The sequence below is a fragment of the Chiloscyllium plagiosum genome, unplaced genomic scaffold, assembly GCF_037043375.1.
Source record: "Chiloscyllium plagiosum isolate Xiang-an unplaced genomic scaffold, Cpla_swu_hap1 HiC_scaffold_37, whole genome shotgun sequence".
Classification (NCBI taxonomy): Eukaryota; Metazoa; Chordata; class Chondrichthyes; order Orectolobiformes; family Hemiscylliidae; genus Chiloscyllium; species Chiloscyllium plagiosum.
The window spans coordinates 5,727,231-5,754,911 of record NW_028270175.1 but is presented as its reverse complement, the minus strand read 5'-3'; the positions used below and the strand labels follow the sequence as shown (position 1 = coordinate 5,754,911).

Genomic DNA, 27,681 nt, shown 5'->3' with positions numbered 1-27,681 from the left:
AGGTGTCATTAATCTGCAGCTGAAGTGTGTGCTGTGTCTGGACTGCAAATCTATACAATTAGCAAAGCAAGCATCCAGAGAAGTCAGGAGGGAAGAGACTGGCAAGAAGATGAGCAGTTAACTTTAAAAGGCTAAGAATCTTCACATTGGTCAGCGAAAGATAAACCCTCATGAGTTGACTTAATGTTACAACAGAAACAAGCTTCTATATTCTGGCAGTGTGACAAACTCAGTCTGTGATAGTGGTCACGCTGGAGAAAGCTGTGGTTTCAGATATTTTTAACTCAACATGACCAGGCACCTCTGGAGCAGATGGGATTCAAATCCAGCTCTTTAGAACCTGAAATGTTGTTTTACTCTCTCTCTCTCTGTGCGTGTACTCTCTGGGAAATGACAGAGACTAGTTCCCCATTGTCAATGTAAAAGCAGAAGAGGGGACACGGGTATGAACTTGCTGTGATTGGATTCGGTTCAACAGTAAAAATTTCCAGGGCTCTGAGGGAAGACTCGGGAGTGGGCCTAACTGGATTGTCGGATGGGCATGATGGGCTGAATGGCCTTCTTTTGTGTTCTAGTCTAAGATAAAACCAATAATATTAACCAATAACGGTATCCCAGTCACATGGACACTAATTTGATGGCACAGGGTACAGTGAAGGTGGCAAAGAGAAGGGACCATCAATATGGCTCTCCTTTTTCTTTCCTTATTTGCTTCTTAATTATTATTTTGTATAAGTTTACACTGGCAAATTAACAAAACATGAGTTGCACAACAGCACAATAGAATCACTAGGGGAAAGAATGAGTTCCCATTCATGAAAGAATTGAGAATGATGGGTTTGAATTGCAAGTAGTTGGTGAAAGCAGCAAAAGCAACATGAGAAATAACTTGCTCACACGGCAAGTGGCTAAGATTTACAATAGTTGATTGCCTGAGAATGTGGTGGAGACGGTAGATTTGAAGCATTTAGATTGAAATTTGAGATTTGTCTGAAAAGGAAGGATGTGCAGGCTGACAGGGAGGAAGCAGGGGAATGGGGCCACGTGACTTGCTCACTTAAAGAGCCATCATAGCCATGATGGACCAAATGGCCTCCTTCAACACTGCAACAATTTGGTGATGACATGGCTTTCAGTCTGCAGCCTTAGAGATACAAGAGGCCACGTGTTTAAACAATCTTAAACACACAGAGAAAAGTTAATTTTTGATCAGAAACTCATAAGCAAACACGTTAAAACAGGTACTACAGCTCTAAGCCTCAGAAGAATCAAGAGTTAGATTCAACATGGTGGCGAATGATTCACAAACAATGTCACCGACGTTAGCCCCCAAAGTATCGACAATATTCATATTGATTTCTGCTTTAAATATAAAAAATAACTTTACTTGAAATGCTCTCAGTCTATCTAGGAAACAAACCAAAAAGGTGGAGAAACTTGGAGAAACCACATGTGCTTCTTTACAACTGTAAAAGAAAGATTATTCTGGAACAGCCCAAAATAGCAATGAGTGGAATGGAATGGAAGAACCTCAGGTGTAGCGAGTGACTTGGGATGATACAACCAAACTCCAGAGTGAGAAGGTTCTCGGGAGAGAGAAAAACGAGAGGAGAAAAGAAACCTTCAAAACAAAATAAATTAATGGAAGAATAAAAATGGAACTTCATTCACATCAAGTGCAAACACCACATGTTACACAATAAACATCTGTCAATCTGCACTTATCTAAATGCTTCGAGATTTACCGTTAAGAAATCATTTTACACAATCTTATCTGAAAGTCATCTCATCTCCCACAGTTTGGTGCTAGAGGTGATGGTGGGACTGACTACAGAAAGTGGTGATTTAAAACTGCCTTTGTAAATTCTTCGCTTGCACACTCTGCCATATTACATAATGTACACTACAGCTCAAACTGCTTAGGATTCCCGGTATCATATACTTGTTTTTTCCTTTGAAAATTCCAAAAATTAAAACAATAAAGTCTAGCAGACATGCACACACGCAACCAAGGAGTTTTCCGTAGCAAAGGTAATACCCAAATATTACATGATGTCCAACTCCAGAAATGTCGGATTATAGATTTTAGTTTCTCCTGCATATTAAAAGGGTTTAATTATGTTGGTCGGGTTGTAAACATCTTTCAGGGAAAACAACTCTTCATACTGCTGCTATCTCCTCTCCATATAGCATCTGAAGCCAGACGATTTGTTCATCTGTAATCGTGATTCTTTTGATTTGTGTAGGGTGTCGTCCCCTTGTCATCAGCTGATCTGGAAGCATGGTGTTGGGGAGAGGAAGCTGAGAAAGTCTCGACTGCAGAGCTGGTCTGATCGCAGCAACAATTCTCACCGTGCACTCAGGGCCCCTTCAACACAACAGCGCCTGTGGAGTCTTTGCTGTTAATTCCACTACTTTTTTTTTCATTTAATTAAGAACAACTGTCATCCCAGATAATTTAAACAAGTATATAGAGTACAGATTCTTTATATAGGAAGGGAAGGGGTTGGGGTGGTTGGGGGGAAGCTGTCCCCAGCTACAGCCCTGTGGCGTCATCTTTCTCGTCCGTGTTCTCGGGTACGGTGCCACGGGAGCTGTCCGAGTCCGTGTTGAGATCATCATCATCTTCGTTGAGGTCTTCATCCTGTGTCATGTCGTTCTCGTCTTCAGCGTCTCCAGATGTGACGGCTGGGTCTTCCTGGAGCGGTCCAGCCACCGAGACCACCTCGTGGGGCTTTGTGCTCAGATCCAGCGAGTCATTCAAACCGATGCCGGCCGGGTTACGCAGGAAGAACAGGGAGCTGTCGACATTGGTGCTGAGGTTGAGGGAGCCATCCAGGTTGAGGGAGGAGCCCTGCGAATCGTACTCCGTCGTAGTGCCCATGGCGTGCATGGCTTCACGGGGGGGCGAGACAGACGTCGTTTCCCCGCGCTCCAGCTTCTCATGTTTGCGCTTGTGAGAGTCCATCTGTGACATGCCCACCACTGTGTGTTTACACTCAGGGTAGGTGCAGTGGAAATGGGAGCACTTCAGCTTGTATTTACAGTCAGGAACCCCACAGTCCACACTCGAACTGAACTGGCAGAAACCAGCCGCGCTGATCACATCTTGCTTGCCATGGTGTTTCCGATGGGCAGTCACCTTGGTGCTGTCCGTACAGCGGAAACCACACCGAAGGCAGTGGAAGTGGGTGCTGTTCCCAGAAAACTGACAATCCGCAAAATAGCACCTCAGGGAGGACTTAAAGCGCTTGAAGTCATCGAGAACGAGATTATCCACTCGGTCGTGGTGCTGGGCGTGTTTGTACATGTGAGTGCGCCCACAGAACTTGTAGCCACAATTCTCCCGGGTGCAGTGGTAGTGGGTGACCTTCAGCGAGAATTGGCAAGAGGTGTCTTTGCAGTCTTCATAGAGATCGTAGCGTTTGAAGCCCTCCAGCATCATTCCTTCATCCAGCATCTTCCGGGAAGAGGCTGTTTTCCGTCGCTTTCCAAACGGAGACATGTCTTCGATGATCCAGAATCTTTTCTTTGCCCCAGAAGCAGTCGGAAGTGAAATGGTGTTCCCTGGAAGCAGAAAAGAACATCAAGAGGTCACGGTACTAACTCTGTATTTAGTTGGGGTCAGACACATTGGAGACTATAACAATGGCATTATAGTTAGTCATGCAAACCTCCCTTTCTCCCAGCAACAGAGGGGGTCACTACAATGAACTGACCACATTGAAAACATTGCACAACATATACTGGAGCCAAGGTACTATGCAGAAATGTACACCACAGAAACACACAGCTTGGCTAAAATATCTATTTGGTCTTCATGCCTTGTCCCCCCAATATTCATCCAAGCCAATACCTTCTCACGGTCCAGCTGACTGAACTGTACAATGGCCAGTTTTGACAATATTCTTTCAGGGGATGAGGGGATCACTGGCAAGGCCAGTGGTTATTGCCCATTCCCTCACTGCCCTTGATCTCAGCCATTCCAGAGGGCCCTGAGGAATCAACCACATTGCTATGGGCCTGGAGTTACACATCGGCCCAGAACAGGTAAGGGTGGCAGATTTCCTCCCCTAAAGGACATTAGTGAACTGGATGGATTTTACCAAAACTTGATGATAGCTTCATAGTTACCAGATTTATTTGATTTCTACTCCAGATTTAAATTCCATCAGCTGGCATTGTTTTCAAGAAGTAGTTAGATATAGTTTTTAGGGCTAAAAGGATCAAAGGGTACGGGGAGGAAATGGGAAAGCTGGATGATCAAACATGATCATGTTGAACGGGGAGCAGGCTCGAAGGGCTGAATGGCCTATTCCTGCTCCTGTTTTCTGACTTTCTTTGGTTTTATTGATGGGATTTGAATCCATGTCCCTCAGTGCTTTGACCTGGCCAGCTGATTACTACTCCAGTAACATCTGAATTTAAAAAAAAACACAGAGAAAGGAAACAAAATGATGCTGCACTTGTCCAGGTGCATGGAGACAAGGTGTGGATGAAGAGACATTGATACTGGGAAGGGAGAAAGAAGTAGACCCTGAGCCTCGTCTGTCTGGGGAATCAATTTGGGAGATCCGGAATGGGGATGCCGACGAGGAAGCTGTATTTTTCGTACCATTCCTCTGCCCTCCTGGCTCAGTAAGGTCCCACAGCACAGTGTCACAACGGAGTGCAACTTCTCCCCAATGGTGGGGTCTCTTGTCTAGAGTGGGGGAGAGGGGTGCAGCGCAAATTGGACCTCGTGATAATGCACCACAGCTCACTCAGACCCTATCCCACAGGAAGTTCCAATGCACATGCACAATGAGCAGAGAATGTCAGAGAACGGGTGGTCCGTGGACCTGCTTTGGAGCGGAGGTGTAGAAGTCAGGAGGTTAAGTTGAACATAAGAACATCTCAGAGTTCCTATCCCACTTGGTCTCCATTGTAAAGGGAGAGCAGCATCAGCTGTTAGTCATGCAGCTTACATTGGCGTAAGTTGGAAAAATCAATTTCAAATAATTATGAAATTGGATAACCAGCTCCACACTGATAGCCCTGAATACTCTCTCCCGCCTCTCCCCATCACCGTTTCTGCTGTTGAGGTGCTCACACATTTCAGTGCAAACAAATGGAAAATTTCCCTATAATTTTCATAAACATACAAAAACTAAAATACAAACAGCAACCAGATATTTGCTGCAAAGCCAAACAAGATAGAATTCAGCACTAACTCACACACCAGGCTGCTTGCTCAGTCTGATATTCAAACATGCTCCAGGCGTAAGGATAAGGATCCCCTCAGCCTGGGTGTCTGGGGTGTTACAGAATGTGCTGCTAAAACCACTGTTCCTGCTGCCATTAATTGCCGAGAGAACATATCCATCAGAAACCCACAAGCAGACCAAGTCCTGCCTCCCTTTCCAGGTGAATGGAAAAAACAGGAAGTGCTCCCTGATATTTATCTCCCAACCAATCTGAGTAAAGCCATTTACCGGAGGGCTCTTTTGTGGACAAAATGACTGTCACACTTCTAACATTCCCATAGTGACCAGGATCTCTGAATTATTAAGGTACAGAAAGAGGCCATTCAGCCCATTGTGTTTGTACCGGCTCTCCAAATGAGCATTGTGACTTAAAATCACTCTCCCACCTTATCCCTGGAACCCTGCACTTCGTTCCTTTACATATAACAGTCCAATTCTATCTTGAATTATCACCTCATTTAAACCTGCCTCGATCCGAGTCTCAGGCCACACATTCCAGGTGCTAGTCACTCACTGCGTGAAGAAGACTTTTCTTGTACCATTTTTGCTTCTTCTGCTAACCACACTTCAAAATACCTTGTTGGCTGTAAAGGGCTGTCCTAAAGTCATGAAAAGTGCTACATAAATGAAAATTCATTCACACCTTTTGTGGTTCATTGGGTCAGTTTAGACACCACTAAGAATTGACCAGAACAAAAGGGATGGCAAACTCTCTGCTTTGAGAGATATTAGTGAGACAATAGGAGCTGGGGCAATTCAGCAGCTTCCAATCCTATAGTAGCGACTACACCTCACTGACTAACTACACGTTGGGATGTGTGAAGATGTAAGGTGCTACAAAAATGCAATTGAACTGATGATCATTTGTTTCTGATACTAGCCAGTTATTATGTTTTTTCTTTAAAAAAAACGTTGCATTTGATTTCAGAACTTAGGATGGAATAGAGTAATTGATCTGAAACACTAATTCTGTTCCTCTCTCTCTCTCTCTCGAGAGAGAGAGACCAGGCCAGTGTTTCCAGCACTTCCTGTTTTTATTTTGAGGCTTTACAACTTCTGCTTTCCTTGCCCAGTCCTTGTAACCATCACACAACTCGACCCATATTGCTACAGAACAGGTAGAAGTGATAGAAAAGAAAAAAACGTAACAAATAAAAAGACACACTCAACAAAAAGGACTTTGCTACACGTTTCCACAATGTTATTTAAGCAATCATACCCTCTAGATTTTACTAAAGATTCATAAAGTTATTCAAGAAACTGACAGCAGGAGGAGGTTCCATAAATATCCCCTTACCCAATGAGGGGGGGGGGGGGGAGCCCACCACAGCAGTGCAGAAGCAAACACAACAATCTTTAGCCAGAAGTGATGAGTGCATGATCCATCTCATCCTAGCCCAATGGTCCTCAGCATCACAGATACCAGTCTTCAGCCAATTTGATTTTCTCCACATGAGATCAGAAAATGGCTGATTGTACTGGATACTGCAAAGTCCATGTCTAATTGCAACAAAACTGAACAATCTCCCCAGGCTTGGGATGATCAGTGGAAACTGGCATTCAAGCTGCACAAATGCCAGGTGATGACTATCTCTGACAAGAGTTGAAAAATGTGGTGCTGGAAAAACACAGCAGGCCGGGCAGCATCCAAGGAGCAGGAGAATCGACGTTTTGGGCATAAGCCCTTCTTCAGGAATGAGCCTCTCTGACAAGAGCAAACCTAACTGACAGCCCCCAACATTCAATGCTTTATCCCCCACTATCAATATCCTGGGGGTTACCATTGACCAGAGCTGAACTGCAACCACCTTATAAAAACTGTAGCTCCAACAGAAGGTCAGATACTAGGAACCCTGCAAGTATAACTCACCTTTTGTCCCCCCAAGGCCTGTTCACCATCTACTATGCAAAAGTCAGCAGTGTTGACAAATGCTGACTTCATTTGTGGGAAGTGCACCCAATCTCCAGCTTCTCGAGAACCGGGTTAGGGAACTGGAGCTCGATGAACTTCGGATCATTTGGGAGGTGAAGGGGGTTATTGAGAGGAATTACAGGGAGGTAGTTACTCTACAGACATGTGAAGAAGGTAGATGGGTTACCGTCAGGAGTAGGAAAGGGAATCAGTAGCCAGTGCATGGATTTCCTGTGGCCGTTCCCTTCAACAACAAGTATGCCATTTTGGATACTGTTGCCGGGGATGACTTACCACGGGTAAGCATTGGGGTCTCTGGCACAGAATCTGTCCCTGTTGCTCAGAGGGGAAGGGGAAAGAGGAGCAGAGGTTTAGTCACTGGGGACTCCATTGTGGGAGGACAGATAGGAGGTTCTGTGGGAATGAGAGAGACTCACGGTTGGTGTGTTGCCTCCCAGGTGCCAGGGTTCGTGAGGTCTCTGATCATGTTTTTGGGATCCTTGAGGGGGAGGGGGAGCAGCCCCAAATCGTGGTCCACATCGGCACCAGCGACAGATAGGTAGGAAGAAAGGTGGGGATTTAAGGCAAAAATTCAGGGAGTTAGGGTGGAAGCTTCGAGCTGGAACAGAGTTGCAATCTCTGATTTTTTTGCCTGTGCCACGTGGCAGTGAAGCGAGGAACAGGGAGAGCGCGGAGCTGAACATGTGGCTACAGGGATGGTGCAGGAGGGAGGGTGGATGGTGGATGGTGAATGGTGGATGGATCGATGGCGCAGGAGGGAGGAATTTGGATTCTTGGATAATTGGAGCTCTATCTGGGGAAGGTGGGACCTCAACAAATAGGATGATCTTCACCTGAACCAGAGGGGCACTAATATCCTTGGAGGTGGGGGAGGAATTTTGCTAATGCTTTTTGGTGGGGTGGGGAGGGTGCGGATTTAAACTAATGCAGCAGGGGGATGGGCAATAAATAAAAGGGTGACTGAGGATGGGCAATAAATATTCACTGTTAAGAACACAGGGACATGACGAAACAGCAGAGAGGAACTTCTGGTTAAATGTCACACAGATTTCATTTTCCAAAAATTCACAAGATTCAAGCATCATCTATTCAGCCAATGCTTACTAGCTAGAGTACTGTGGGTCTAAGACCGCAGATTTCCTTTCTCAGAGGGCATTAGTGAACCAGGTCAGTTTTCATAATAACTAAACTAACTTTTCATTCCAGATTTTTGTTGAATTCAAATTTCACCATCTGCCATTGGTGAGGTTTGAAGCCCAGATCATTAACCTGGGCTTCTGGATTTCCTTGTCCAGTGACACTATCACTGTACCACCACCTTGCCTCAACTGTACTTCTGCATTCTCTCCCCGACTCCCAATGACTGGGCAATAATTTCTATCATTGTCAACTTGAGTGAACAAGTAACAATAATAAAATGTAATATGGTATTAGAATGTTTTACCTGAGCATGTTTAACTTTGATCTGAAACTAGCTTATTGTAATAATTAGTATTACTGTATTAATCAACTTTAGCAAAGAAAGAAAATAAAGCCTATTAAACAAAAAAAAAGAACTGCTGGAAATCAGAAGCAACATCAGGAATTGCTAAAAAACAGAACTCAGAGGGTCTGGCAGCATCTGTGCAGAGAGAGAAGAGTTAACATTTTGAGAAGTTCTTTAGAACTGGAACAGAAACGTTTCCTCTACTTTCTCTTCACAGAGGCTGGCAGATGTCCTGAGTTTTTACAGCAATTCTTGATTTTGAATACAAAACCCATTGTTTATTTTTGAAAGCTCCAATAAATCTGTAGTTTTGCACCATATAAGGCTCTATAATCAATCCAAAAAATGAGCTGGGTTTAATGAATTTATTGTAAGGAAGATTTCAAGGTGTTCACACAGCAGTGGCAGAAGGAGGAAGGAATTCAACAGCTCAAACAAAATCCCTAAAATGGCAACAGTGAGAGTTCAGAAACCAGCTGTCACCAGCTGAGATGGATTTTGAGGGTGAGTTGCAATATCTGAGTACAAATACTTTCTTCCACCACCATAGTGCTTACATAATCACTGTCTGAATTGATGGTGAAAACTAATACATAATGTGCACAAACATTTTGTAGCAGTACCTCACATCTTAAATCAATTGGCATTTTACAACACATCAATAGTGAAAGCTGCAAAGTTAGGACTTTATGAAGGAGGCTGGTCTGTGATTAGGGATTAGTGGTGCTGGGAGAGCACAGCAGTTCAGGCAGCATCCAAGGAGCTTCGAAATCAACATTTCGGGCAAAAGCCCTTCATCAGGAATGGATTCCTGATGAAGGGCTTTTGCCCGAAACGTCGATTTCGAAGCTCCTTGGATGCTGCCTGAACTGCTGTGCTCTTCCAGCACCACTAATCCAGCATCTGCAGTCATTGTTTTTACCTGGTCTGTGATTAGCTTAAAGCTTCAAATCTTTGATTTATTTTGTCATTCCCAACAAAAAAACAGAATACCAAGTTTAACTCACATTTAGTTAGTGGATGCATGTGTCAAATGTATTGAAGTGGATTAGAGTGGTGCTGGAAAAGCACAGCAGTTCAGGCAGCATCTGAGGAGCAGGAAAATCGACGTTTCAGGCAAAAGCCCTTCATCTATTCCTGATGAAGGGCTTTTGCCCGAAACGTCGATTTTCCTGCTCCTTGGATGCTGCCTGACCTGCTGTGCTTTTCCAGCACCACTCTAATCCAGAATCTGGTTTCCAGCATCTGCAGTCCTTGTTTTTACCTAAATGTATTGAAGTGCCTCACTTTGTTTTAATTTTATATATGCAAGAGTTCTTCCAGTTAAAACCAAACATCGTCGAAAAAAATTAAACTTAACTTCAATGGATGTTCATAAGCTCATAAGAAATAGGAATAACAGTAGGCCATTTGGCCCCTTCAGACTGATCCACCATTCATTTGGCTCATGTCTGATCCAACATTCCTCACATCCACGTTCATGCCTTTTCCCATAATCTTTGATTTCTTGACTGATCAGGAATCTATCTCAACCTTAAATATACACAAGGTCTCTGTCCCCACAGCACTCTGTGGCAAGAGGTTTCAAAGACTCACAACCCTCTGTTCAATCAACAAAAAATATGAATTTCCTCTGACACTAAATTTGAAGATAGTGATACTTTGTAGTTTATTTAATTTCATTGTGGTGATGATGCAAGCTGGGAGCTGTTTTCCTACAATTTTGTCATCAAGTTACAAGTTGTCATGAGAAATCGGACATCTCATTTACTTTCCAAGAAGAATTAATACAAGCTCAATGCACTAATGCCAACATTAGCACCTTCCAACACCAGGCCAGTCTTTCTATGAAGGAATTCCAACCTTCATGTCTAAATTGCACAAGTCCCATAAGGAACTGGGCAGCTACTCACTTGAGGAGTGGCCCTTGGAGTGATCAAATAGGGAACACTCAGCCCTCTCTCACCCATGCAGGGTAGACTCAGATCTTGGTTGCTGACTGAGTAGATAATGTATTAATGTATTTAATTGCCTGCTCTCTCCATCCCCATAATACTGTTCAAGAGGGCAGAAGTATGACGACAGAATGCCGACTTATTACTACGTGAAAACATATAAAATGAGGGGCATGACTCGGCCATCTGCCCCTCCAAGCCTCTTCCATCATGGCTGACCATCCAGTACCCTGTTCCTGCTTTTGCCCCATATCCTTTGATCCCTTTGTTATGTAAAACATTATCTGTTTCTTGAATAAATTCAATGCCTTGTCCTCCACAACCTTCTGTGGTAGAGAATTCCACATGTTTACTACTCTTCGAGTGAAGATGAATTTCCTCAGCTCAGTCCTAAATGGTCTACTCCATATCTTAAGACTGTGACCTCTGGTTCTAGATTCCCCAACTAGGGAAAACACCCTCCCTGCCTCTCGTCCTTCTAAACTCTAGTGAAGACATTTACATCATAGAGCCATAAGGCATAGCATCAGAAGCAGGCCATTCATCCCATCGAGTCTGCACCATGATTCAATGGCTGATTGAATGGCTGATCTGATAATCCTTTTCCCCACAATCCTTGATTCCCATACTGATTAAAAAATCTATGCCAACCTTGAATAAACTTAACGACCTAGCTTCAACATCCTTCTCTGATAAAGAATTCAAGTCTCCCTAACAACCTTGTATGTTTCAATAAAGCTGCCTCTCATTCCTCTAACCTCTCTTAAAAAAAAGTCCTTCTATTCCTGGGATCAGCCGAATGCACCTTCTCTGGACCGCCTCCAATGCCAGGATACCTTTCCTTAGATAAGAGGCCCAAACTGTTCGTCGTATTCCAGTTGTGGACTGACGAGTACCTTACATAGTTTTAGCAAAACCTCTCTACTTTTATATTCCATTCCCTTTGAAATAATGGCTCAAATTCTCTCCGTCTTCCCTGATAATCGCTGAACATGGATGCTAGCCTTTTGTGACTCCTAAACCCTTCTATTCTGTAGCTTCTAGAAGACTTTCTCCACAAAAATAAAATTCAGCTCTTGTCATAATCATAATCCTTCGCTGGATTTCCTCTATGTCAACTATATCCTTTACTTTATATCCAGAAGCACTCTTGCAAGCAACTGAATATCTTTTTTCCCCAACAGTTACAGGACTGTTACCACCTATAAATTACCGCCAGTAATCACCAGTGTTTTCCAATTGATCAAATTACATGCAAAACCCATTAGGGCAATGTATACTACCAAATGTGAGGGTGAGGTAGTGAGAGAGAGAAGGAAAGGGCTAAATCAAAATGTATATCCTTTCTTGGCTAAAACTCACACAACATCAGGTTATAGTCCAACAGGTTTATTTGGAAGCACTAGCTTTCAGAGCGCTGCTCCTTCATTAGGTGGTTGTGGAATATAAGATTGTAAGATCACGTTCTTATACTCCACAGCCACCTGATGAAGGAGCAACGTTCCTTCAGACGACAGAATGCCGACTTATTACTACGTGAAAACATATAAAATGAGGGGCATGACTCGGCCATCTGCCCCTCCAAGCCTCTTCCATCATGGCTGACCATCCAGTACCCTGTTCCTGCTTTTGCCCCATATCCTTTGATCCCTTTGTTATGTAAAACATTATCTGTTTCTTGAATAAATTCAATGCCTTGTCCTCCACAACCTTCTGTGGTAGAGAATTCCACATGTTTACTACTCTTCGAGTGAAGATGAATTTCCTCAGCTCAGTCCTAAATGGTCTACTCCATATCTTAAGACTGTGACCTCTGGTTCTAGATTCCCCAACTAGGGAAAACACCCTCCCTGCCTCTCGTCCTTCTAAACTCTAGTGAAGACATTTACATCATAGAGCCATAAGGCATAGCATCAGAAGCAGGCCATTCATCCCATCGAGTCTGCACCATGATTCAATGGCTGATTGAATGGCTGATCTGATAATCCTTTTCCCCACAATCCTTGATTCCCATACTGATTAAAAAATCTATGCCAGCCTTGAATAAACTTAACGACCTAGCTTCAACATCCTTCTCTGATAAAGAATTCAAGTCTCCCTAACAACCTTGTATGTTTCAATAAAGCTGCCTCTCATTCCTCTAACCTCCAAAACCTGGGGTTTTGGATTAGTGGTGCTGGAAGAGCACAGCAGTTCAGGCAGCATCCGAAGAGCAGGAAAATCGACGTTTCGGGCAAAAGCCCTTCATCAGGAATAAATGAAGGGCTTTTGCCCGAAACATCGATTTTCCTGCTCCTCGGATGCTGCCTGAACTGCTGTGCTCTTCCAGCACCACTAATCCAAAATCTGGTTTCCAGCATCTGCAGTCATTGTTTTTACCTATAACCTGGGGTTGTGTGATTTTTAACTTTGTACACCCCAGTCTAACAAGAGCACCTCCAAATGGTGACTATCCTTTCTTAGATATGGAGACCAAAAAGGCACACAATACTCCAGGTGTGGTCTCACCAAGCTTCTGTATAAAAACTGCAGTTAGAATTCTATTAAAATTTAACAGGATGATGATAGGCAATGAGGCAGTTTGCTACGCCCTCAATGTAAGGTAGGAAGTTCCAATATTTAACTACTAAATCATCCTGAATTAGAGAGGATTTCCCTGCCTTCATACCTATTGACGTCCTATTGTGTGGACAGCATATCGATTAGGCAGCACCAGACCATACAGACTGGCCCCAACATCTAAGGACACCATCCAACATGTGTTTATACTGCCCTATTGAGGGGCTGGAGATCTCGGGGTGTTCTTCTAGATCACCCAGGCAGACATTGGGTTTCCCCTGTGACATCTTGCAGACATCTTGGACACTTGGTAAGTGGGCCAGAGGGCTGTTAAAACTCATGTTGTTCCACGAAACCTTATCATGTGTGGCAAGTTAAAACTCTTCTTAGTGCAAATGCTTTATGTATACAATTTAAAATAATTTAGTGTACACATCAGATCCAAGTTCCAAAGTCCAAATCAGGAGCCAGGTGCATCATCGCTAGGCTGGCAATGGACTGCAATACTGTACACGTGCTGTATTGTCAGAGGTGCCACCCAGTTGATGAACTGAGCTGCCTCATGAGGAAGGCTCAGTCTCCATAAATCTTTCTGTGGAATAATACACTGATCCCAACAAAAAACACCATCCAAAACAAAACAAGTCAACGCCATTAACATTTACTCCCTCCACCACCAGGCTGGAAGTGTGTACCAGCTACAGGATGTGTTCCGGTGACCGGTCAAGGCTTTTTCAACAGCACCTTCCAAATATATAACCTCCAGCGCCCAGAAAGCGAAATAAAGCACGTTCATGGGAACATCACCAAGTGTCTCACACACATGGCAGATGGAATATAATGTCCAAACATGAGGTTAACCACTTTGGGCGGAGGAACAGATGTGCAGAGTATTTCCTAAATTGTAAGAGGTTGGAAAGTGTAAATATACAAAGGCCCTAGGTGACCTTGTCAATAAATCACTGAAGGCTAACATTCTAGCTATTAGGAAGGCTAACGGAATGTTAGTCTTTATCGCAAGAGGATTTGAATATAGGAGCAGTAGTGAGGTCTTGCTTCAATTGTATAGCAGCTTGATTAGACCATACCAGGAATTTGGTGTGCAGTTTTAGTCTCCTTATCTTAGGATAGATATTATTGCCATTGAAGGAGTACAATGAAGGTATTGTTCATAGATACTAGGACAATCCTATGAAGGAGAGATTGGGCAACTGGCACTTTATTCTCGAGAGTTTTGGAGAATGTTTTTTAAAAATTAATTCATGGGATGTGAGCATTGGCTAGGCCAGTGTTTATTGTCCATCCCAAATTACCCAGAAGGCAGTTAAGAGTCAACCACATTGCTGTGGGTCTGGAGTCACATGTAGGCCAGAGCAGGTAAGGATAGCAGTTTCCTTCCCTAAAGGCCATTAGTGACCCAGATGGGTTTTTCCAATATTGGCAATGGATTCATGGTCATCATTAGACTCTTCATGTCTGATTTTCTTTTAAAAATTTAATTAAAATTCCACCATCTGGTTGGTTGCCCAGAACATTAGGAGAAAGTGAGGACTACAGATCCCTGGAGATCAGAATCGAAAAGTGTGGCGCTGGAAAAACACAGCAGGTCAGGCAGCATTGGAGGAGCAGGAGTGTTGATGTTTCAAGCATAAGCTCTTCCTCAGGAATGTGGAGGGAGCAACATGCTCAGAACATTACCCAGTCTCTGGATTAGTGATTCAGTGAGAATACCACCAGTCCATTGCCTCCCCAGGTGACAGGTGATCTCATTGAAACCTACACAATACTTCAAGAAATAGACAGGGTAGTTACAGGTACGAAAATGTTTCACCTGGTTGGGGAATCTAAAATCTCCAAGGGTTGTGAATGTTTGGAATTCTCTGCCACAGAGGGCTGTGGAAGCTCAGTCTTTGAGTATGTTTAAGGTAGAGGTTGATAGATTTCTGATTATCAGCAGTGTACAAGGTTACAGGGATCATGTGTAAAAGGCATTGAATTGTTCGATGAGCCAGGATAATATTGAATGGTGAGGAGGAATAGATGGGCTGAATGGCCTACTCCTCTTCCTATCATCCCACCGTGACTACATATCGATCATTCTTTCATCACTACTGGGTCAAAAATCACAGAACTGCCTGGCCATTAGCACCTTGGGAGGAAATTTAACACAAAAACCTGCAGTAGTTCACAAAGAGGGTGTTGTTTACACTTAGTTAAAATTCTGACATACTGTCTCAGGCTAAGGGGCTGATCATTTGGAACTGAGATAAGGAGAAGTGACCTCGCACGAGGGCTCTGGATTTTGGAATGCTTTACCCCAGAGGATAGTAGGTGCTCCATTGCTGAACACATTTCTGGAATAAACAGACATTTAGACTCTTGGGAAATCAAAGGGATGTGGGGAGCAGGTAGGAAAGTGGACTTGAAGCCCAATGTCACCTATGACTTGAGCATCTACTAATTCTTGTGTTCATAAGGTGGTGGAAGGTAAAATGAAATGTCTCAGACACTGCTGCCCAAATCCCACAGAAGAAAAAAATCAGTGAAATTATTTGCAGATCAATCTTATTTTTTTGTTTAGAAACTGGAACTTGTCACAAAAAATGGGAAGACTTGATGTCAAAAAATTACTATTCAATTCTTGAAGACTTTGCAATGCCCTGAGAAGTATGATTAGGCACAATATAAATGCAACTTCTGTCTTTAAGAGGTATGTAAGGTAATTTCAAGTCTCCCTCTATAAAGTCCTGGGCGTCCCAGTACAAAACTCCCAAGATGTGGTGTAAAAGCACTGGACTGGGTTAAGAGAGTAATTGATTGTATTACTGAATGCTACAGGTTCCAGCTGTTGCTAAAGGGCAGATGTTATGGAGATATTTTCAGAAAATTTTAATCATTTATGAAATGTTATAGCAAAACCCGTGTGCTTTCTTTCTCTGCCATAAACACAAATAATAATAACTCACTCTCACATTTGCATAACATTTGCAAAAGGTTTCAATATGTTCTGTATTTAACTATTGTAATAATGTGGAGGCAGTTCATTTTGATATTTTTGTCACGGACACCACATGAGGTTTCATTTATCACACCAGAGGTTTGGGTGCATTGCTGGGTTGTTGCAGTTCTAAGGGTGGGTGTTGATATACACGTTCAGTAAACACACAGCAGCACACCAAAACTCATTCTCGGTGTCATTTGCTTTTCTCACCATACCCCAACACTCTCCTCTGTTCCTCCCCCCCCACCTCACCCGATGCTGCTGCTGCCTGTACTAAAGATGTAGGGCAATTTAGACAGAATCTGCAGGCACAAGAACAGGCCATTTGGCCCATCTGGTGTGTTCCAGCTTAGTTCAGTAAATCTGCTTCACTTAGAACCCTGGATATTAAGTGTTCGCAGGATAAGAACACATTCAGAGCTGGAGCAGGCCATTCAGTCCTTCAAACCTGCTTTGCCATTCAACGAGATCATGGCTGATCCTTTAGCATAACTTCACCTTCCCACTCAATTCCCATTCCCTTAAGCCCTAAAAGTCTATCAATTTCAGTCTTGCGTATATTCAACGACTGGATAATTGTTGAAAGATACAGTTGTAAAGTCATCAGGAATAGAAGAAGCCCTTCTTCCTTCCAGATGAAGGGCTTATGCCCGAAAGGTCAATTCTCCTTCTCCTCGGATACTGCCTGACCTGCTGTGTTTTTCCAGCACTACACTCTCGACTCTTATTTGCAGCATCTGCAATCCCCACTTTCCTCTAATAGAAGAAATAAATTCAGCTCATCTATGTTGGTATACTTCTCTTTCAGATATATTCTGACACAGCACTGCTGCAAATGGGACTTGAACCCAGACATTCCCTGGTGAAGAGATACGGTCACTACCTCAGCACTACACAACTTCCTAAATGTTTTTCATCAACCCGTTCAGGCTTTTAATGGCACACCTCCAGGAAATTAATGAACCCTGTTCTCTTGGCCCAGTGGTGGGTCATTGCCATTGTGTCACTTATATTGCTGTATTGGTCTGGAAAGAGCTAGGAACTAACTGGCCAGGAACTAATTGTTTGTGTATGTGTTCCAAGATATCACATTCATGGCTGCACTGGAGAGTCATGTGTTATGTAAAAGGACATGAGTTTAAAACAATCTTCTTACTAAGCTGTGTGTTAAACGCAGAGAGCCCCCAACTTTCCATGACTGAAGTGTGGTTCATTCTAATACATGGGAACCAGAACGCTTGCTCTGTGCATGTAATCCCATCAGGTCAACTGATCATAATACTTACCCTACTCTCGCTGAATTTTCAAATGGGTGCAGGGCAAAGGGTGGGTCGGGGGATTTACTAGATATACAAATTGGGCTGGAAACCAAGATCAACGCTTCTGCGCCCTTGCACTGGGGGGTTAAACAAACTGTGCTTGCTCTGCAGCTCCATGAGCACAGGACCTAACATGGCCCTGAGTAGCAAGGAGATCCAGTCAGGATCTGCACCTGATGTAACACTTCACCTGACTGGGTGAGGCAGAATCAAAAACCCATACTTCCTGCAGAATCAGGGACAATTAAAGAAAACTGGGCAAAGACATCTAATAGAAAAAGCAAGTTGGGGAGGCCCCTCAGTATTGGTTCCACCTCAGAGCACACACATCATCAGCTAACACTCTGCGGATAACCTCGAGCTGTCAACACATACCTAGACTTTCCAGATCAAGGACAAGACAATTCTGTTGACATGTAGCAGAACTATTCGCTGATTCTTTATACTGCCTCTAACAAATTGCAGCTCTTGCAGATTATTTTCCCCTTACCTGGTCTTTGTAACCCAACCGCACCAACTATCATATAAGGGGCCTTTGTGTCTTCCTCCATTTGTACTTGCCCAGGGGTGAATAATGTCACACTGAGCAAAAACATATTGGGTATCAGAAGAATGCTCTAGATTGTGATAATGACTTTGCGTTTTAGAGATAGAATCATACAACATGGAAACAGGCCTTGGATGTTTCTGTCATGTTGTCTTGTTGTTGTGACTAGTCCATATTTCTCACATTGTTGTGGGAGATAGCCCACATAATTCAGATTGTGTGAAAGGTTTCAATTAGCATTTCCTTCTCATTAAGAAGCTTGTCAACCAACCCCTGTGTAACTGTGTCTAACAATTCAATGCAATGATAAAGGTTTAGCCCAGACAATGGAGCTCAGGTTCCCCATCTTTCCACAGAAACAGAAATCTATACATACAGTACAGAAACACAAGTAGATAATTTATCCCATCGAATATGTTCAAAGTTGAGGCAGATAGATTTTTACTCAGTAACAGTTATGGGGAAAAGGCAAGAAAGTGGAGTTGAGGATAATCAGATCAGGCATGATTTGAATGGATGGTGGTGCAGACTGATGGGCTGAATGGCCTACCTCACCTCCTACATCTTATGGTCTTATGTTCCTCTGTGTGCCAAGCTAAAACCCTTTGGATGTGGTCAATGGTGGAGATTGAGCAGGTCCCCTCTGCATCATTTCCTGTGTCAGCTCTGACAGAAATAGGCATAATATTAATTCTCCACAGGTCCACATTCAGGCAGCATCACCTCTGCTTGCCATCTACATTGGCTCCCAATTTGAGGAATGTCTAAAATTCTCATCATTGTCTTCCATTCCTTCTCCAACTCCATAAACTCTTCCATCTCCACAAACTCCTCCAGTAATTGGCATTCCTCTAAATCTTGTCTCTACCATATGTCTGCTTCAAACTGTACTGTGATGTGGCTATGCTTTAGCTGTGATAGCTCTAAGGTTGGAGTTTCCTCACTGAACCTGTCTGTTTCTCTGTCTGCATTTCATCCTTTAAACTGCCTCATTAAACAGATCACTTTGACCACGCTTTGGGTCACCTTCCCTTGAAATTCCTTATGTGGTCCAATGTCAAATATGGTCTGATAGTTTTCCTGTGAAGATGACTGGGATGTTTTACTCCATTAAAGGTGTTATATTTATGTGCATACATAATGATTGTCAATGATTGAGGAATAATTGTTTTTTTTTTGGTAAACAGCCAAAGGAAATGGAAGTGCAAGGGTTAAACTGGGGCAGAAGCTCTAGAAATGTCCCTCAACTAATGGATCCTGCGACATCTGAAACAATTCCAAAATGTGACTGGGTCACACAGCTCAGTAATGTCAAATCCCATCAATAGATAGAAACCTTAAACCTCAATCCTGAAGTGTTATTTACAAACTGAAAATATTGAGATTTGAAGCTGATACGACACACATTCCTGAGGAATACTGACTATTTTCAGCATTTCCCAACTTTTCTCTGGATGGACCATAGCCCGTCAACCTTTAGACTCTAATTAACCCCAAAAGTTTAACATTTAAAAGGCATCTGGATGGGTTCATGAATAGGAAGGGTTTCGAGGGATTTGGGCCAAGTGCTGGCAAATGGGACTAGATTAATTTAGGATATCTGGTCGGCGTGGATGAGTTGGACCAAAGGGTCTATTTCCGTGCTGTACATCTCTATAACTCTATCCATTGCTGGATCTTCCAATGGAGGAACTGACAGCTCTTCATCTCTAGACTTTCCTCTTCAATTCCTTCCATTCACTCTCTTTTGCCTCATCACCACGTTTCAAAGCCTTCTCAAAATAACTTGCCAACAAGTTTTCATTCTCCCTCTTCAAACCACAAACCCCGTGCCGCATGGACTGGTGTCTACTCCTTCCTCTTGTATAGTGCAAACAGGGGATGTGAATACACACACATTGGGAGCAGGAGTAAGCCCACCCGGCTCCTCGAACCTGCTTCACCATTCAGAAAGCTCACAGTTGATCGCCATACTCCACACTCCTGCCCACCATGGGATGTTATTCCACCCCCACTCTGCCCCCTCCCCATGCTTATCAAAACTCTATCTGGCTCAGCTTTCTAAAGACTCTGCTTCCACTGTGTTTCAAGGAAGAGAGGTCAGAAGAATTTAAGTGACTCTTGGATAGGCACATTGAAGATAGTACAATGAAGGGTAATGTAGGCTAAAAGATCAGCACAACATTGAGGGCCAAAGGGCCTGTACTCTTCTATGTTCTAAAAGATTCAGGGCCCCCGCGTGAATAAAACTCTCATCTTCTCCATCTTAAGAGTTAACTCTTTTATTTTTAAATGGTGACCCCTAATGGGACAATGGGTACTAAAAGATCCATACAATTCGGTTACAGTTACTGCAATAATTGTTTGATGACAATGACCAACAGGTAATTATTAAGATGCTGCAACATATTTTTTGGTCTCCAAGTAATCTCTAGAACTCCCTCCCTAACAGCACTGTGCGTGTTCCTACACCTCAAGGACTGCAGTAGTTCATGCAAGTTACTCACCACCACATTCTGTGCGGTTACAAGGGGAATGGGCAATAAATGCTGGTCCAGCAAGTGACACATCCATGAATGAATAAAAAATGTTGATAGATTTACAGAATATTATGGATGCCAAGGGTAAAAACAAAGAAAGTGAGAGGAACTCAGTAGGTCAGCAGTATCTGCATACTGAAGAGAGGTCACTGGATCTGAAACATTAACTCTTATCTCTCCACAGATGCTGCCTGCTCAGTTTCTCCAGTGTTAATTCTTATTCTTATTTGAGTTAACAGACTTGGTGTTTTCAACAGGACAACTGATCTGACCATAACTGGTCACATTCTCAGGGTAAAACCTGCCCCTGAAAATTTAACCATAAACCTTTAGGGCATTGGAGCAGAGATTTAGATTCAATTATGTCCTAAACCTTTTTCAATATATTGTGAAACTGAACACATTTCATTTGTGGCTCTGTTATATCAGGGATTCCAGTCGATGTTTTGAAATTGTTCATGGGATGTGAGCATCGCTATTAGAGCCAGCATTTTATTGGCCATTCCTAAGGAACTGAGTGTCCCGCTAGGGCCATTTCAGAGGATAGTTAAGAGTCAACCACCTTTCTGTGTGTCTGAAGTCACATATATGCCAACAGATTTCCTTCCCTAAAGACACTGGTGAACCAGACAGCGTTTTATGACAATTGACAGTAGTTACATGGTCACCCCATTTTAATTCAATTTCACCATCTGCCATGGAGGGATTCCAACCCTCATCCCCAGAACACTAAGTCAGGGTGTTGCATTACTAGCCTAGCGATGCTAGCACTACTCTATAACAGACTGGGCTGACAGAGAAGTGTATTAACCCTTATAGGCCTTTTACAACCAAAGACCTCTCACTCTCCCAAATAGGGAGAGGCCACTCACTGGTTAATTTATAGCCTGGAAGCAATGATTAAAAAGAAATTTCCATTACATTTCACCATGAACAGCGAACGGGCCCCTGCAGTTATTTTTTCTGTTAAGTGAGTAAACCTCGTTTCGAATACCTGCAGCGTCCTGTACTATTGGGACATCACTTTTAATCGGGCTGGGAGCAGCAATGATCGGGCTGAAACCGGGCGTGCTGGTCGGTATGACAACATTCCTGGTGGTCCCCAGATTCGTGCTGAGTAGAGAGAGACAGGATGGAGGGAGGAGAAATGACAGTGAAGGAGGGGGAGCAGGAGATGTGAGCAGGGCTGGGGGGAAGGATGGAGATGGTGCAGTGTGGACAGCATCAGCAGCAGTAGCGACTGGACAGCCTAAAGAAATATTCAGAAAAGCAGAAGGAGAGAAACAAAAAACAAAACTGAAATGAAATCACAGCCAAGCACCACAGTGAAAAAAAAGATGAAAATGGAGATGCAGTTAAAAACTGTCAAGTTAAACCAATAACAGTAAAGAACGATGCAAGATATACAGCTGATGTGGTTTGTGTGCATGTTCCACCTATAAATGGTTTGGGGAAGGTCATGTATTACAACACAGTATCCAATGACCAGTACAGCCTCTCTCTCTTGCATAGATATGCTGGACAGACTCATCACCCCAAAGGAAACATGACCCTGGCCAAAATACACCCACTCACCTCATTCCTGAGCATCCAGGTGTTCGATGTTATTACTCAGCTTCTGGTATCAGTTGGTTTTGGGCAACCAGAGGGTCCTGTGCTTCAAGTGTCCCCCCCCCCCCCCAGTTCTAAGCAGCACAGGCCACCGTACATTCACCTGTTTGTCTGTTTAACTTGAGGCACATCACATCCAACACTGAGTTCCACCATTTCAGATCATTACGACAGCTCCCGCTTATTTGAACGGCACGTGGTCTCTCCTGCCTTCCACCAACCTTTGCTGTTACTATTTCCACCCCTTTCCTTGCCTCGGGATTGGTTAGATGGTCTAAGTCCTTTGCCGTCTGCAGTCACAGATCTGAAACTTTGATTCAATCACCATTCTCTTCACGGTTAAAAAGTTTCCTCTTTCCTCCAACACTGTCTAACCCGATGAGTGATGTCACTGTATTCTATTTATAGATCTGTCTGTCTAATTTACTCCCAGTTTACTACTTTCAAAGCTGCACTGTCCTTCTAGGAACCTGCTCAGAGATACTTAGTTATTTATCAACCTGTTCAGAGATATTATGACACAGCTCTGAGGGTGGCTCAGTTGCTAGCACTACTGCCTCACAGTGACCTTGGGTTCAATTCCCACCTCAGGCAACTGTCTGTGTGAAGTTTGCACATCGCCTGGGCAGGTTTCCTCCGGGTGCTCTGGTTTCCTCCCACAATCCAAAGATGAATTGGCCGTGCTAAATTGCCCATAGTGTTAGGGGCATTTGTCAGGGGTAAATATAGGGTCTGGGTGGGTTACAGTTTGGAGGGTCAGCATGAACTTGTTGGGCTGAAGGGTCTGCTCCTATATTCTAGGTAATCTAATCAGATGAATTTTAAACTCAGGGCTTCCTGCCCCAGAGGTCGGGACATTGCCACTGTAGCATGACACTCTTTAAGATAGTGTCTAATCAACCTGTTGCAGAGATATTACGACACACTGCTAGAGCACATGGGTATTGAACCCAAATCTACTGACTCAGAGGTGGGGGCACTACCATTGCACCACAAAAGCCTCTGGAAGCTGCTGATATTTTGATTAAGAATCCCCTCAGGTGAGAACACTATAGAGCTTGTTAACTTCAGTATTCGATCAGAGAGGGACACATGTAGCAGATGCCTCACCAGTTGCACTGCTTTCATTTCCGATGGGCGTACTCGTGCCGCTTCGGTCTGGCACTGAAGACTCCGAGGAGAGACCCGCAGGGCTTGTACCCGCTGGGTAGTCCATATACTCGTCTGTTTCAGTGTCCATCATGTTGGGTGTCGAGCTCATTGCAGAAGAGCCAGTAGCAGCAGCCACATTTCCCAATGCATCGTCACACCTGGGACCCTGACAACAAACAAAACTGTAGTCAAAGAAAAGTCAACTGGATGAACGAGCCAGGAGAGCAAGGCAGCCTCTTAGGAGCTACTCCTCCCCTGGTGTGCATGGAGTGGGAACCCAGCTCTGAGGAAATCCCTGCCTTCCCAAAGATCACTGCTCATGTTCTAACTCTCCCATTGTAGCAACCATATGACCCAGTCTCATCATTTGGACACAAAGGCTGGATCGTTAACCACATTCTAGGCTGAGATCGATAGATTTTTCCTCAGTACGGATAATGGGGTAAAGGCAGGGAAGAGGAGTTGGAGATTTTCAGATCAGCCCTGATCTCATTGAATGGTAGAGTCGACTCGATGGGATGAATGGACTACTTCTGCACCCTATGTCTTATGGTCTTGCACATTCAATGTGGAACACAGCTGTTGGTATGGCTGCTCAATCACCATTTCTGTGAAAAAAAAATTATTCTTCCTAATATTTACTTTCTCACAAATTATCATCAATATTTCCTGGTCATATTTCCTTGGTTCTGTTTGAATGTATTATCAGGGTTCCCGTAATCTGTAGGCTTTTTTTTATGTCAGTGAAGTACTCTGTCTTAAGCTGCAGAGGTGATGGTTTTGTTCTGACAGGCCGAACTGAACCTGAGCCTCCAGTGTAATGTCGACTCCACAATTATCTCCAGTTGTTTATGTCTGGATAAATTTGTTAATGCCTTTGTCTGTGGTTAAGGATAAACAGGTAATGGCCACTAATTGCTTGAGCATACATATATAGCGAGTAAGAGGCTGTGGGGTTATGATAATGTCAGTCACTGGACTAGTAATCCAGTGCGGAGGAGAAAGTGAGGACTGCAGATGCTGGAGATTAGAGCTGAAAATGTGTTGCTGGAAAAGCGCAGCAGGTCAGGCAGCATCTAAGGAACAGGAGAATCGACGTTTCGGGCATAAGGCCTTCTTCAGGAATGAGGAAAGTGTGTCCAGCAGGCTAAGATAAAAGGTAGGGACTTGGGGGAGAGGCGTTGGAAATGCGATAGGTGGAAGGAGATCAAGGTGAGAGTGATAGGCTGGAGTGGGGTGGGGGCGGAGAGGTCAGGAAGAAGATTGCAGGTTAGGAAGGCGGTGCTGAGTTCGAGGGATTTGACTGAGACAAGGTTGGGGGAGGGGAAATGAGGAAACTGGAGAAATCTGAGTTCATCCCTTGTGGTTGGAGGGTTCCTAGGTGGAAGATGAGGCACTCTTCCTCCAACCGTCGTGTTGCTATGGTCTGGCGATGGAGGAGTCCAAGGACCTGCATGTCCTTGGTGGAGTGGGAGGGGGAGTTGAAGTGTTGAGCCACGGGGTGGTTGGGTTGGTTGGTCCGGGTGTCCCAGAGGTGTTCTCTGAAACGTTCCGCAAGTAGGCGGCCTGTCTCCCCAATATAGAGGAGGCCACATTGGGTGCAGCGGATGCAATAAATGATGTGTGTGGAGATGCAGGTGAATTTGTGGTGGATATGGAAGTATCCCTTGGGGCATTGGAGGGAAGTGAGGGGGGGAGGTGTAGACGCAAGTTTTGCATTTCTTGCGGTTGCTCCAGGTTAATGCGCTGGAGCTTGAATCTCACCATGGCAGATGATGACATTTGAATTCAATGAAAATCAGGGATTTAAAAAGAAAACTAACTAAATGGTAACCATTGTCATATGTAAAGGGGTATCTGTAACGGTGAAAGGAGCTGAAAGACTGAGTAGTCAGTAGTCAAGGAAGCTGTTTGTGTATCACTGGCTGGTTTAGATCCAGATTGACTAGTGTCTAACATCCCCTTAGCACCAGCACATAGTCCTGATCTTCAGGAGGATGATAGTGCATCAGTACAGTACTCTCTGAGCTGCGACAGTGTGAAAGGAGCTGTGTTGCTGTAGTAGAAACAATGGCCAGGTCTGGAAACCAGGCTGCCAATGAAGACCTGGTGGCTGCCTATGCAGTGTCAGTGAGGAGGGGTAACAGCCACGTGTTTGGAGGGTGGTAGGCTGGGGGTGTGGGCTAGGTGGCAGTTGGACAAGGAACGATTGTGTAAGGCCTTCGATTTCCAATCCAGTTGGGCAGAGTAGAACCAAGTGCTGCTCAATTCATTTGGAATGATCTCCTAATTGTGAATTTCTTGCATGGGCCACAAGAGTCTCTTGAACAGTCTTCATTTACTTTCCTCTGAGTTTAGAGGCTTCACAAACTGTGAGATTAAGAACTAACAGCTTTCAATCAATGTGTGTCTGGAGTGAAAACAGCTGGTGGTGGTGAGAAGTATTTAAAAATATTCCCATTGACTTTTGAAATTGTGCGTAAAATGTCAGAGACATTGAGCTGAGGTGGGATGGGATGTTGGTACTGGTTGATGGGGGCTTTATTCTAGACTCCACACCAAGGCCTTAGACTACTTGATGCTGACACTGGGTTAAAATGCCTGACATGCATAGCATGTTTGGGATAGATGGATAAGGTGGCTAGGGTGGCATACCTGCCTTTATTAAGCAAGGCATCGATTACAAGAGTACAGAAGTTGTGAGGGAGCTGTATATAACTTTAGTGAGGCCACAGCTGGAGTACTGTGTGCAGTTCTGAGTGTCAGACTATAGCAAGAATGTGACTGCACTAGACAGAGTGGCCTAGAGCACTGCCTGAACTGGAACAATTCAACTATGAAGAAAGACGAGAAGGCTGAGGTGGTCATGATTGAGGTGTACAAAGTTATTAGAAGCACAGGCAGGTGAGAAAGGAGGAAATGTTTCCTCTTCATTGGGGGGGCATTCACCAGGGGACAGTGACTTAAGGTATGTGGTAAGAGGTTGAGAGGGGATTTAAGGAAGAATGTTTTCACCCAGAGGGTGGTGGGTATCTGGAACTCACTGCCTGCAAGTCTTTAGATGAACACTTGAAATACCATAATATCCAAAGCTTCAGGCCAGGTGCTGGAAAAACAGTATTAGAGATTTGTTAATTGGTATGGACACAATGGATCTCTTTCTGTGCTGTGAAACCTCTTTGACTTTAATTCTCAGCTCTGGAATTTTGAATGCTCCAGAGAAAGATTCTAATGTGTCTTTATTTGTTCACAGGTGTTCTAGGCTACTTCTGTACTTATTGTCTTATCCCTAACTGTCCTGCAAAAGGTGGTGGGGAGCTACCTTCTCAAACCACTGCAGTCCTTGTGGTTGGGTACATCTGGGAGAATTCTAGGATTTCAACCAGTGAAGGAGCAGTGAAATATTTCCAAGTCAGGACGGTGAGTGACTTGGAGGGCAACTTGTGGGAGGTGGTGTTCCCATGTATCTGCTACCCATGTCCTTCCAGATGGTGGAGTTTGCAGGTTTGGCAGGTCAAAGAAGCCTTGGTGAATTACTGCAGTGTATCTTTAAGACAGTACACATCGTAGTGTGTGAGGAAGATCATGGATGTGGTGCCAGTCAAGTGGACTGCTTTCCCAGAAGGAAAAAAGAACAGTAAAACATGGCAAATAAGATATATTTATAATTCAAAATGAAGGTCCAGGTAGACTAGCACATTCATGACTTAGCATTACTGGTTTGTTTACTGGCTTGTCCCCTCTCCTATGTAGGGATGAGACTGGCGCTGATTAATTGATTTGGTTTAAACCAAAGACAAGAGTTACCTGATTGGGAATCTTGTCAAAGTTTTTACCCAGCATTCTTCTCATATGCTTGCGGGAATGTGATGTCATCTGATGCTTGAGCAGGAAGGAGAAATGGCAGCCCTCACGGATGCAGTGGAAGTGGCTGTTCACCTGATTGTACTTACAACCTGTCGGCAGGAGAGAAAAAGAAGGGGGGAAAGGAAAAAGAATGAATAATACAACAATAATACCTCAAGAGTAGAAACAGTGTCAGGATGGGAAGGTATTGGTTCACCTATCGCCATGGAAACCAGTCTATGGAACAATGATGTGTCATCATGTTGCTTTTTTTAATGTCCCCAGTACATTGAAACAAAGACCAGTAAATAAAAGTAACTGTGGAACAGGAGACCTCTACGCACTGATAACACAGGTAACACCAGGGGGTCTGTTTATAACAGTTGCCAACGATAGAATGACCTAGATCTTGCAGAACTGCATGCCTCAGAAACCTTGGTGTTTATGGGATCAAGCTGTGGGGAACTGTGGAAGATAAACTGACAT

At 43.8% G+C, this 27,681-nt stretch overlaps 1 protein-coding gene across 13 annotated transcripts in view; it reads right to left on the bottom strand.

Annotated features, from left to right (window-relative positions):
* Positions 1-345: 345 nt before the first annotated feature.
* casz1 (castor zinc finger 1) overlaps positions 346-27,681 on the bottom strand; it is a 402,949-nt gene continuing 375,613 nt past the window's right edge. For 10 of the 13 annotated variants that reach the window (XM_043676242.2, XM_043676245.2, XM_043676244.2 and 7 more), the window contains 4 exons: positions 27,157-27,305; positions 23,308-23,515; positions 21,581-21,835; positions 346-3,567 (listed from right to left, as the gene is read on the bottom strand). In XM_043676242.2, coding sequence (XP_043532177.2) covers positions 2,537-3,567; positions 21,581-21,835; positions 23,308-23,515; positions 27,157-27,305 — 1,643 coding nt within the window. In that variant the 3' untranslated portion in view covers positions 346-2,536. The remainder of the gene's footprint in view (positions 3,568-21,580; positions 21,836-23,307; positions 23,516-27,156; positions 27,306-27,681) is intronic. The other 3 variants (XM_043676250.2, XM_087980260.1, XM_043676251.2) reach the window with 1 other exon arrangement.